The sequence below is a fragment of the Pteropus medius genome, unplaced genomic scaffold (genome assembly GCF_902729225.1).
Source record: "Pteropus medius unplaced genomic scaffold, Ma_sr-lr_union100, whole genome shotgun sequence".
NCBI lineage: Eukaryota > Metazoa > Chordata > Mammalia > Chiroptera > Pteropodidae > Pteropus > Pteropus medius.
Window position 1 is genome coordinate 10,079,760 of NW_024344240.1, and position 14,380 is coordinate 10,094,139.

At 31.3% G+C, this 14,380-nt stretch overlaps 1 protein-coding gene across 1 annotated transcript in view; it reads left to right on the top strand.

Annotated features, from left to right (window-relative positions):
- The window catches only part of PXDNL (peroxidasin like), a 477,154-nt gene that overhangs the window by 351,061 nt on the left and 111,713 nt on the right, over positions 1 to 14,380 (top strand). Inside the window, 1 exon segment of the mRNA XM_039869313.1 lies at positions 13,363 to 13,477. Coding sequence (XP_039725247.1) covers positions 13,363 to 13,477 — 115 coding nt within the window.

Sequence of the window (14,380 nt, forward strand, 5' to 3'; positions counted from 1 at the left end):
GTGATTTTCACTATCTGTCTTCCATGTCTCTAATCTGTTCTGTTTTAATCTGCTGTCCACTCTTTCTATTGTGTGCATGTAAGGCATGCCCTGATTGACTGCTGCAGAAACCAGGTTAGACCTAGACAGCCTGTGGTCATGAGCTCTGTAGTACTTGGACAAATCCCTCTCACTCTATATTTAAACTTTGGCATTTTAATTATGATGTGTCTCAGTGTAGGCTTATTTTGGTTCATCTTGTTGGGGACTCTCTGAGCATCCTGGGGTTATATGTCTATTTCTTTCACCAGGTTAGGGAAGATTTCCATCATTATTTCTTCAAATAGGTATTTAATTTCTTGCTCTCTCTTCTACTTCTAGTATCCTTATGATATGAATGTTGGTACACTTGATGTTGTCTCAGAGGCCCCTTAAAATATCCTTATAATTTTGGATTCTTTTTTCTTTTTGCTGTTCTGATTAGGTGTGTTCTGCTACCTTATCTTCCAAATTGCTGATTTGATATTCTGCTTCATCTAATCTATTGTTGTTTCCTTCTAATGTATTCTTTATTTCAGTTATCTAGTCTTCATTTCTGACTTTTTTTTTTGTTTTTTATCTTAATGTTTATATTTTTATCTTTTTGTTGAAGTTCTCACTGAGATTATTGTGTATCCTTATAACCAGTGTTTTGAACTCTGCATATGTTAAATTCCTTGTCTCCATTTTGTTTGGTTCTTTTTTGGATATTTGTTCCAAATATTAGGGATATATTTCTTTGTCTCCCTTTTTTGGATGCCTCCCTGTATTAGTTTCTATGTATTAGGTAGAATTGCTTTGCCTCCCGGTCTTAGTAGAGTGTCCTTACATAATAGATGTCCTGTGGTGCAGTGGTGCTGTCTTCCTGGTCACCTGATTCATGTGCTCCAGTTGTTTTTCCTTTGTGTGGGTTGTGTGTGCCATCCTGTTGTAGTTGAGCCTTGTTTTTTGCTTGCATGTCAGGCTTATTGGTTGTGACTACAGTGGAAGAGCTATTGTGCAAGGGCTGACTCTACAGAACAGATTTTGCTTTAACAGGGCTCCAGTGCCCTCCCAGGGTACCCCTTTGAATGTGCCATTTACAGAGGTGGTTATGTGGTACTCTGGTGTTGTCAAAAGCTGGCCACTGGTGTGTTGACTCTGGGACCTCTTGTAAGGGGCTATTATGCAGACCAAAGTCAGCCTCTGTTTTAGCCATGCCCAAGGCCACTTGGTATGAGCTACGAAGTGATCTGTAGATGATTGCTATTTGTGCTGGGCTTAGAATTGCCTGGGAGAGGCTAAACTATGAACCAAGGCAGGCTGCTGCTAGTACTGGGCTTAAGGCTGCTTAGTAAGAGGTACAAGGCCAGATGCTGCTTGTTTTGGGTTTGCGAACCTTTAAGATAGTTTAAGTGTGCATCATGAGCCAATACAGGTTGTTTGTATAGAAAAATTACTAGAAGAGGCTTAGGTGGGCCCACAAGTTGGATGGGCAAGGTCTCAGGGAATCACCAGGGTGGGGCAAATAGTGTTAGCCAGCTTGATGGAGACACAAATATGGTGGCTGCCTAGGTCTGCACGCTGGGTTGGGGGAGGGTTCAACAAAGGAACAATGGCTTCTGCTACTACTTCTATCTGGGAGAAAGCTGTCCCTCCAGTCCTCACCCTAAATCCATACAATTCAGTTCTTCATATGTCTCTAGTGCTTTACGAGCTGCTCTCTCAGTGCTAGAGCTCAGGGCACATAAGTCTCCAGTAAGTCTGTGCATGGGCCCTTTAAGAGGAATACCTGTCACTCCAGCCACCCTTCATCTCACTCAGCCACAATCTTGGTTGGTTTTTACAGCCAGAAGTTGTGGGGACTTCTCTTCCCAGTACTGGAACCTTGGGCTGGGGAGTATGGTATGGGGCTGAAACCTCTCACTCCTCAGAGGGAACCTCCAAACCCAAAATAGTCCTCTCAATTCTCAACTGCCACACGTGGGCGTGAGACCAGCCCATTTTCATCTCTGCCCCTTCTATCAGTCTCCATGTGATTTCTTCAGTATATCCTCAGGTATAGAACTGTTTTAGCTAAACTTTAAGCAATTATCAATGATGATTGTTCTGTCATTTAGTTTTGATTTTAAGATGGTCATGGGAAGAAGCAAGAACAGTATTTTACTTACTCTGCCATTTTGACTGGAAGTCTACTAGTTTGATGGAAGCATTAAGCAAATAAAATCTATACCATTAAGTAACTTTTTAACAAATATGACATTTTTTATTTTAACAATTTAATGCTGCTAAATATAGTTATTTAGTGTATTTTAGTGTAATTTAATTTAAATACAATATAACAATCTTATGAAATGAATACCTACAATATACTTCAGAAAATTATCAGGCAATAAATCTTTCTTAAATTTATTAAAAATATATAGTTTTCTGAAAATATTCTTAATTCTAAATCTGGAGAGGATAATGATATTTTTTACTTTCAGAAAAAAATATTACTCTCAGTAACTTGATATTGCTATTGATTTTTAATTTTATTAATTTCATTAAATTTAATTAATTTTATTAAATTGTTTTGTTAAATTCCTTTATTTGCTTGTTTTCCTAAATTAAAAAAATAATATAAGTTACCAAAAATTATAGCATTTTTAGTCTTCTAAAGTCACATACAGCATTACTTATTACAATAAAATTTAAACAACATAACCATCCTTCTTATAAATATATTTATATTATCCTCTTATCACTGGAGGGTTTTTTTTTGTATGTGTTGAGTGTGACCTAACTATCGACAGAATTGTTAATTCTATTTAGCTAATGTCCCCTTTTAACCTTTGGGATGAATAAAAGAGAAAATTTATCATTTCTGTGCCTTTCAGCTACACATCTTTTGGCAAGAATGGAGGTATATACCATTCATCTCTTTCATTATCAATTTATTTCATGAGAAAAAAATGCTAGAAACGATTGTGGGAATATTGTAAAATTTAGCAAAATAAATAACATGTGCACTTGGATTAAGAAATAGCACAAAGAAATGTGTAAAGGGTATTTCCATTACACTGTACAAGAGACATCTCCATCATTTCCAGTGATAACTAGGCCTTTGGAATAAGAAAAAAAAAAATTCTTACTCTCTTTGAAAGCAAATTCAAAACACAGGGAACACATGCTTATCCATATTGATGTCAAGGAGGTTATCATGATGACTTATAGCTCGTCATCTGCATTAGCTGAATGAATCATACACAAGCACATTTATAGGCTTCCTTCCAATAACAAAGCCTCTACATTTTCTTTTAAGTTATCTCTATAAAAACGTTTAAAAATTACCACCGAATATAAATTCTTTTTTTTTTTTTTACACTTAAAAGAATTGTGGGGTGAAGAGTCAAAGAAGTACAAATTAGTAGTTGATGGTCATGGGAATGGGATGCACAGCATAGGAAATACAGTTAGCATTAATATGATGGTTAGGTGAAGAGCCACGGGAGAGAAGAGCAATTGGGGGGGAGGGTGATCATTTTATGTCTAACTAACAAACTGTATACTGGAAACTAATTAAAATAAATAAATTAATTTAAAAAAAGGAACGAATGAACAAATTTAACCCTGGGGTGGAGGAATAAAAAAGAATAATAATATTTCAGTATGTATAGTTTTAATTCTCAGTTTTCTTTAAAACAAATACTTGTTCATTTCATCTTAATATTATTTATTTAGAATCCAATACTGTAGTGGCTATTAATTAAGTGGAAACCACTTTTAAGTCTCAAAGTGCTTTCCAAAATATTGTAAATATAAAACCAGGTAAACATTTATTTCAATATGTTAATTGATAACTAGAAATCCCAAAGTCGAAAATGTGATACGGAAGGTAAATTAGATAAAATTAAATATTTTAATTAAAATTTAAAATAGAAATTAATAGTCACTTTTAACAGTTGTAATGCTTTCCTGCATGCCTAGGCATCTGGATTCCATTGCTCTCTCTAGTTTGTGACTGTGATTTAACGTGGCTTAGGGAATTTACGCAAGATTATGCCTGAAATGGTCAGCCTTAGGCTGCTGCTACGTGTGAATATCCCAGAAGGCTCCAACGATGCTCCATCTCTTCAGTTAAAGTAGAGAGATTTACTTGTGGTATGTAACGTTCTCTGTGACCATAAAAAGGAAATGTCTTTTTTTTTTTACCCTCTTTCTATACAGGCTTATTTTATAATACTGTATTTGGAAGAATATTATCAGGAAACATTTTTATAGAATGTGATTAAAAGTACAGTCAATTTCTTTTTCATCATCAGCATTTTTATTTAAGGAAATTTTTATGATTATAAACTATTAGAGCTGGAAGAGTCCTTGAGGATAATTAATTTCACTTGTATAATTTTGAAGGACAAATGTCAAGAAAAAATATTTTTCAACAAGAACGCTGACCATCGTTAGTCTTCACTTATGTCTCATTATTACTTAGGTTTCAATAATTTACGTTTATCAGCTTTAGATGTAATGATTGTTAATATTCACTGCTAGAAAAAAAACATTCAACAAATCCATTAAATGGTTCTTTTTTACATAAAATAGGACCACGAACATCACTTAAGTAATAAAAACTAATTTTAATGTATCTTTGTGTATTTTAAAACTTTTGGATTTAATAAGCATATGTTCATATTCTGACAAATTAACTATCAGGCTTTACTTAAAGAACTGAGTATAGCTTCTTAAGTTATTATTTGATTCTGATTTTAAACTTTTAATATAAATAATATCTCTATCTACCTATTTATTTATTACTATTATAGCTTTACATATGAATAAATGAATATAAATACATATATATATTTGTGTATATTAATTGAGCCTGCCTCTTGGAACTATATTCAGATGATAGCTTACAGCAGAAGTTTGCTTTCTAATGACCTATTTACTAGAAGCCAATTTTTGAATTTCTCTAAACAGATAATTTGAAATAAATTAATATAATTCATTTCTATCCAGATGGAGAATAAAAATGATTTGGTCTTTATTTCCAAATAAATCTCAAATTTGTTCATATCTTTCATCTTTACTGTCAACTTCTAGTTTGTGTCACAATTGAATGTTTCCTGGAATACATTATATCTTAACTGATGTCTCAGTGTTCATTTTTCTCCCTCTCTAATCTGTTATATTTGGGGAATTCATTTAAAAATATATATCTCATTACATCATTCTTTTGCTCTAATCCTTTTACAGCTTCCTATTTCTTAAAATAAAAAACAAAATCCTCAACATAGTTAACACTTTCAGTATGCTGTAGCCCCTGGCTGTTCTCTACAACCTCAGTTCATTACTCTTCCCTTCACTCAGTGATGTTTAGCCATCGCAGTGTTTTTTCAGTTCCTAGACATTCTTAAGCTTTGTTATCACTCAAGTACTGTCTACATGCTGTTTACCCTGCCTAAAATATTCTTACATCTCTTCTTCTATTAATAGTCATCTTCCTTTTCTTAAAAATTAATTACTTGGAAAGTTTTTATTTAATCCCTCTTCCTACACACCTTCTCCTTATCAAACAAACAGTGAATTAGATCTCTTTACAATCTCTCAAATCAAGTCAAGTCATTTGGTTTTTCATCTTAGCATTTATCACAATTTGTTATTATACATTTTGTGTTTAATTTTAGTTGCTTCAATGAAATTCCAAGCCCATTAGTACAGAAACTTGGTTTAGATCACTGCTTCATCATGAGTATTAGCAAAATGCCTCACACACCATAGTTGTTGAATCAGTTTTTAAAATAAATATATAAATCAATAAAAACATTTTATAAAAAGTGTGATTCCAAGATGTTGGTCATATAGGCTTTTAATGAAGTACATAAGATTACTAAATATATATGTAATATTCTCTATACATATAAGGTATGATTATTTGTTAATGATTGAAATATCTAATGATGTATTTATAAAATAAAAAGTTTTATTATTTAGAAAAATTTAAAGAAAATTATATTAAATTATAGGAAAGTGAAATTTCCCTTTGCATATTATTCTCTATAATTTAAATTTAATAATATTATCTGATTTATTAAAACCAATCTCTCCACTTCCTTATTAAAATAATTTAAATATTTCCATGTTTTACCATTCTATTATTACTCGAGAATGGAATCATTAATTTATATTGATAAGAAATTTTGCTCAAGCAGGTTTCAGGTCTAGACATATTATTTTTTATAAATTGTATAAAATGATTAGTTAGATGGCTAATTCTCTAGAGATAGTACCTACAAAATTGCAAGCTCAATTTAAGTACTTGTTTTGAAATACTGACCCATAAAATCAAACTCCATCCATAAATATGGTTGTATTGCACTACTAGAAATAAAAGCACAAGAACATGTATATTTACTTCATTAGAGATTCCTTTATGCAATACATCTTTTAAACTTCTAAAGTTTAAGTTAAGTACATGTATAGAATCTAAACTGGTACATGTATTACTGGGTAAATGCAGTTTTATGTCTAAAGCTGTAATGCAGCAAGTGATTAAAACCTCCTATAATTCATTTTCAACAATATCTTAGAATGCTATAATTCTGTATCTTTTAAAAATATACTATTAATTCTTTTGTTACAGAGAGTCTTAGAATCACTTTTTTTGTTTATATATATATATATTATTTTTTTCAGTTTCTTTTTATTAGTTTCAAGTATACAGTATATTGGTTAGAAATTTATATAGTTTATAAAATGATCCCCCTAATTGCTCCTTCTCTTTTGAGCCCTAAGACGTGGAGGTAAGATTAGAAAATACTATCTACTTCACCTGTTGGGCTGACAGAAACCCAACCTGAGATTACTTGGATACATAACAAGTAAATATACTGAGCACAGGCATATGTTATGATTCTATTTCTGATTTCAGTAATCTTTTTATCTTACTTTAATTCACTTATCTAGACATGACATTTCTAGAATTATCAGAATTTTTTGGAGATAAAAATTTCTTTAACTTTTATGTTTTGACTTGCTTTGGTATCCAAAGGACTTAAAATTGCTTATTGTCAGACATTGATGATGGTAAAACTGACTAAAATAAATTTATATTATTTTTAGAAGAAAATATTGGGATTATAAAAACTATGTTTTAAAATTTAATATAAGCTCATCTTAATTATTTTAGGTTCAAACTGCTATTTTATGTTGTAAGTTTCATACAGAAATTATTATAAGATTATATAAGTGAATTAACTAAAAAATTTGGGAGATTATTTAAAATACTATTCATTTATTTTATTCTCATTGTAGTATTTTATAAAACACAGAAACTATGTAAAATTAATTAGTAATAATAAACATTAAAAGTTAAAATAAAAGTGCTAAAAAGGAATGAGAAAATAGTATAAAATAGAAAATAAAATGAACTATATACTTGATATAGTTCAATGATTGTATTGTATTTGGAGAATTATAGTATCGCTAATTACATTATTAGTAACTAGCATGATTTGCATATATCTCTTTCATTCTTGCACAAAATCTCATTGATTTTCTTGTCATCTGTATAATAAACTCTGAATCTTTATTCTTTTATTTATCAGATATTCTAAGAGATATCATAAATATTTTATGCGCTTTTTGTGTATAATTTGGATTTCTAATTTAGTCAGAAACTCAGACATACTTGTAAAATTTGGTTTTAATTCTTGCAAAAACTAGTAAGTAAAGGTTAAAAATAACTTTGAAAGAAGGCAATTATAAATACTATTAAATCTGGAATCTAGCCCAGAAGAAAAATTTCAATTGATAGAACACTTTAATTGATTTTCACTTGGAGATCCTTCAAGGGTACTTGAGAAACAGAAATTGATGCTTATAACGTCTTAAAACTGCTTTCTCCGACATTTTACAGTTTAAATTCAGTCATTATATATTCAAGGTTACAAAGGACTGACTACTATTTAGAAAGAGACAAGTGAAAAATCATATTGCCTGATGGAATTTATGACATAAAGGTTTTAAATTTAGTGACTAAAAAAGCTAACATGCATTTGAAAGAAAATAAATCGAAAAAAAAAAAGAGATAAAATGGAGGAAAGGTGAAGTATAGGTAGGAATATGTTAAAATATTAACTATTTCATATAGAAAATTAAAAATAGAAGACAATTTATGCAAAAAATGTTTAACATCAACAAGTTTAACTTAGTGACTATTTGTGGTTGAATATTTTTTATGAAAAGATAATATAAATAGTGAAAGTGCATGAAACATAAAGTATAGTGTAGCAAATAATTTGAAACAAACATCTGTTTAACATAAACCAAGCTAAGAAATAAATATTGTCAGTTTATTAGAAGTTATGTAGAGTCCCTTCCTTAATATTATCCTATTCTTCTTCCCTGGAGATAACCTCTATCTTGACTTTAGGATGTTTAGAGTGGGTTAAGAGGAGTGGAATTAGACACAAGAAAAAGTAGACTTGTTATATTAAAAAGTAGGTTTGTTGAAGTTAAGTAGATTTCAGAATGTTTAAAGGACATAGTCTATAATGCAAAGGTCCAAGACATATCCAGTAGGAAAGGCTAGAAAGTAAGACCTGGAGGCAATGTTTGGGGAGGTAACAACTAGAAATTTTTCAGAAATCACTACTTGTATACAATAAAAATCATGAGATTTCGGGTTAAGGATTATATTGACTTCCAAACAGGTTTTAAAAAGAAATCTGCAACTAGTGCATTATAAGTCAGATAAAATCTTTCATTCCAAGGTAACTTGCAGATTTCCTTCAAATGTATAGCTTAAAATGACAGTTAACTATATTGGCTAAAAAGTATGAAATATATTTAGAGCGTTAAGAAAAAATATTGGTTTTCATCAATTTTATGATTTTCTAATGTTGAGGTTCTAGACCATAGAAATTTGGATAATTTTAGAGAAATTAAAACTGTGGCAAATATATTATCATAGTTACAGTAGGTTATAAGTAAGCCTTATAATTACATTCTAACTTACAGTTACAAATGCATTTCTATACAGAGGACATTTTAAATTTGTGAGTATGGATGATAACATTTATCTTTGTATTTCTGGTAGCTAGCCACAGTTCCTAGTTCTCAGAAAGCACTTAATAAATGCTTGTTGCAATGAATTGCCTTTAATAAAAGTTATTCATACTTCCACATTAAATAAAATGCGTTTATTGGCACATTTTCAAGGGGAAAAATCTAAGTAAATTTTATTTATGCAAACCTTTGTGTTTTTACATATGATTGCTGCTAGATTTATGTCAAACTGACAATGTAAAAGAATATATTGAATTGCGAAGGCTTGGTTTGAACTTTTGAAGGAATATTATGATTCATGAGCAAATAAATTTTATAAGCATAACAAAGAAGATATGAACAAAGAGGAAATAACCAGGAAAAGAAATTATGCATTTTAAATTTATAGGTATGATGTGTTGCTGTCCATTTTATCTTATTCTTAACATTGTGAATCTTGGTGAATATTATATTGTCTAGCCAGAAGATAGCATATACGCATCTGGTAATTTTTGATATTTTGTGATTCAGAGTTTTAGAAAAAATTTGTTTGGGCCCCATTTGCTTCATTTCCATATGTAATGTGCATATACATATATTTTTTCTCCTCCTTCTCCTCCTTTTTATCTTCTTGTCTGAATTCTGAGAAAATTGTTGCGTTATTACTAGTCTGTCCTCCTACAAGACTATCTCCATAAAGGAATGTACTGTGTCTGTCATATCAATGTTCCAAGGATCTAGCATGGGGTTGATTATCCATTTATTATAAAAGAATATAACTCAAGAACAGTCAGATGAAAGAGATGCATAGGGCAAGATATGTGGGAAGGGACATGGAGCTTCTATGCTTTCTGAGCACACAGCTCTTCCCAAATCTCCATGTGTTCACCAACCTGAAAGCAGCTAGAATAAATTTTGAAGAAATTAAGTCATCTTCTGAAAAGATGTAATAGCATTAAATATTCTTAATTGTGTTCAATGTTAGATAACTTCAGAATTATGTTTAAGATCATTACATTTCTTAATACTAAATGAACATTTGTATTTGAGTACTTTAAAAAACATTTTTTTTTCTGTCGTTCATTCCATAGTACTTATACGGAGTAGCTCTGGCAGTTTATACTTAGAGATATACTCAGTATCTAATTCTTTTGACTGTTCCCTGTATTATTACTGACCGTTTGAAAGCAATGCTGTTTTACCTGAAGTGAATGTCTTCAAAAATAACAAATTAAAGTTCCCAATTGACTAACTGGTACTTTTTCTTCAAATTAGGCTTTTCAATGGGTGAAAAACAGATTGCCTTCATCTGTCTAAATGAACTATGGTCATTGTTTGCTTCTCTATACTTTATGACAAAAATTGCTGAATAAGGATGATGATTTCTCCACCTCTTTAATATGCTTTAGTTTTGGGCCTATTCTGAAATTAACAGACAAAATTTATGTGAAAGTTGTTGACTCTGTAAAACAAGCAAATTAAAAAAAGAGAAAAGAGAAACAGGATTCTACCAATGGACTTTTTCCTCTATGAAGGATGTTATTGGTGGATAACATATAGTAGGTAATGAATAAATGTTTATCAGATGATGGGGGAATAGATTTCCTTTTTTGTGCATACATTTTTTAGTACTAAGTGTACTCATGTGAACATCTGTGTAATCCCTCACATACAATCGTTAAATATTTTTAAGGGGGAAAATGAACCTTGGCCTGAAAAGAAATTTCTGTAAAAATTTCCAACACATTTTCATGTGTCAGTAGTTTTTTTTTATGTGATTTTTTAAATCTGTAGTTTATGTACTATATAGAAATTTCAAAAAATATTATTAGTTTATTAAAAACAATAAACCCATTACATATTAACATATCGTGTATTTTATAATAAATAACTAAAATTTTCAAAATAGTTATAAGGGAGGCATTGTTTTACAGTTATAATCTTTCTTTTTAATTATAGTTGACATACAGTATTGTATTACTTTTGGTTGTACAACATAGTGATTAGACATTCATATAATTTATGAAGTAATAACCCCAATAAGTCTAGTACTCATCTGACACCATACATAGTTATTACAATGTTATTGACTGTATTCCTTATGGTTCGGGAGTTTTATATTTATTACTAAAAATAACTCATACAAGCACTGTTTCTTTTGATTATTGATGTAATGTGATGTTACATGTCTGAACCCTCTGGGCGACAGTCATCACTACTTGTATACAATGGGTTTTCCATTTAAATTGACAAATGACATTTTCCTAGTATCGCTAAAATGGTCCAGGTCAATTAAGGGCTTAACATCCAACAACTGGGGAAGTGGGGTGTTATTATATAATGCTGTCATTTAATTACAACTGGCTTTGACACATGTTGGCTTGATATAATTATTTCTATTACACTTTAACAAAGTATGAAAATATACTGAATGATTCAAAGTAAAGAGGTGAAAAGCCAACATATCTGATAATTTTTAAATGAGAGTTCAGAAGTATAAAATATGTTAAAGTATCTTTAATTTGGGAGAGACTGCTCAGTGTCTAAATTTGTGTTGCCCTGGAAGGCAAGACAGTTAACTTTCCTTTCTATGATGTCTAGACTTGAAAGCATGTCCAGGGTATAACTTCAAGAATGGGCAGGGACAACTATGAGTTAAATAAAATAATTTAGATTATTAAGATAAAAAATTTAAGTTGATATATGTAAAATATATTTATAAAGTTCTATATTCTCAGTCTTTTTAAGATTTGGATTAAATATAATGTATGTAAAACATACACTTCTAGCCATTTTTGGATTTGGAAGATGGTATTTGACTTAATTTGTTTGATGATGGGACACTCATCCAAAACATTCATGAGTCAGACCAAGATGAATATCAGTGTATGACCAGAAACTCAGCTGGGAAGGTCAAGATGCCATGCTCAGATATTACAGTCTTCAAGGTAAACTTTTTTTTTTTCCTGATTGCATTTAATGTAAGTATATCAGTTATCCATCTGTTATTTGTACTAGAAAGTGACCTTATATTGCTTCTTTAAATTATGTAATGCTTAAAACTGAAACAGTTGTCACTGGTTATCATTTTCTAATTTTTGTTTAGAGAAACATGAAACTTTTTCTCTTGAGTTTTATTTTAATTTCTTGCATTAGTTCTATTCCTTTTCAGTCACCATAGATGCTATTCTAAGACTTTGCTATTCTCCTTTTGATTACCTATCCAGCTTCCTCAAAAGATGACCCAGCATCCTGGGACAGTAGGAAACAATGACATCCAAGCAGGAATATCATCCTTTTTAGTAATTCATTCAAAAATTTTTTCATAATTCACTTGTTCAACAAATACATATCACGCACCCACTGAACTAGCTTTTGAAGACTTCAAAGTTAACAACCATGCTCCTTTAACTTTCCAGGGACCATATTTTCAATGACTTACATAAACCAGACACAATAACTGTAACACATTTTTATTAATATTATTTTGAGATAACAGAAATAGTGAGACACTGTCTCTCACCTTACTGAGCTTAGAGTGTGTTAGGTGACAGCCATAATTCAACAAAATGTTAAGTTTTATGGTGGGTAAAGAGAAGGTATAAGGCTTAAAGGACAGTTGTGCTCTGGTAAGTTTTTAGAAACTGGCTTTGAGGAGTGAGAGAGAAGCTCTGATTTGCAGCATTTGCCATTTTCTGTGATATAAATGATTTCACCATGGCCAATTTCAGGTTATTGATGTCACATTGCTAAATGTGGAGTAGGGAGGACATGTATAGTAACACACCATTATATAATATTTCTATGTAGACATAATAGATTTAAATAATCTCAAGACTTTGGATAATAATACAAAATAATTAGATGTGAAAAATTTATCTTTGATATTAACAAGATTTTTTAATTGTGTGTTCATGTAATTTGGAATAATGACTATGAGTTACTAGCAGCTTACAAACTTTTTAAAAAATTAACAACCAGGTCTCCAGAGCCAGCTGCAACATGCCCTTTACAGAAGAGGAGCCCTTGGAGCAGACTTGGAGAACTATGTTCATTCCAGAAAGGTTTCTCTAGGAACAGTGACATTTAAGCTGAAAGCAAGGACAAAAGAGAAAGCCAGATAAGTAGATTTGAAACATTATTTTAGCAGAAAAGTCAGTAAAAGAAAACAGAACAGGGCACATCCAAGACATGGATGTTCTGGATGCCATGAAGATACAGATGAGGAGCTGGAATTGCATGAGATTTGGTGAAACATAAGAAAGGGGCAGATCACTCAGACTATTCATGAGTATATCCTAAGAGTGATCACAATTAGATTTTTCTTTTACAAAGATTTCTCTGGCAGCAGTTTGGAGAACAAGCACAAGAACAAAGTAAGACAAGGAAGTTAGCAGGCTATTGCAATGACATAGAATTGAGCAGAAGCATGGATAGTGGGGTGGATAAGGTAATGATAAAGGGAGTAGAGAAAACTGCACCGAACTAAGAGTTATTCCAAGATAAATATTCATTTGAATTGAAGATTGAATATGGGATAATTATGGAATTTTTTTTTACAGTTCCCAAGTAATTTCTAACTGACAAACTTACTAGCTTATATAGCTCCTCAAAGCCTCATTCTCTTTCATCTCTGGGTGAAGCCCGCCACTGCACATGGAAGTATTCCTTCTTTGACTTCCTCTTGATCACTTCCTCTTTAACTTCCTCAGGATCATTTCCTCTTGATCCTGTCTTAAGTCATCACCCTTCTTTCTCAATCTTTCCGGTCTGCTTTAAATTGGCTATTCTCGATAGCCCTTCCTTCCCCTCTCTTCCTTCAGTCAACCCGAATCACATTCATTCCTTCTCCTTTGTGCTCTCCGTTTTAAAGCAATTAAACTTGAATAATTAATGTACAATTCATAGTTTGTATTGCTGATATCTTTTCTGAGACATGCACTGAAATTTCCACTGCCTTCTTGCTCACTTTTACACGTAAATTTTTTACATGCCTCAAACATATTTGCCTGTATTTCATCTCATGTTTGTCATCCTCTACTGCTACCCTTTCTTCATCAAGTCTCTAAAAATTTAATTCCAAGATGAATCATATTATCTTCTCTTTTATTTCCACTGCCATTGACTCACTTCAAAAACTTTCCTTATATGAATTATTATATCTTTCCCTCTACTCTCCCTTTCCTCTTGCCACCACATTTTGTCTGTGAGACTTTGTGCCAAACTCTAATAAAATGATTTCCAAGGTATACTGTAGTTTTTCAAACTATGTGTTTTTTCTTCAGCTGTCATAACTAAAGCATGAGCATACAGGAAAGAAATGTGTCGTGTGCATCTTTATATCTTTCCAATA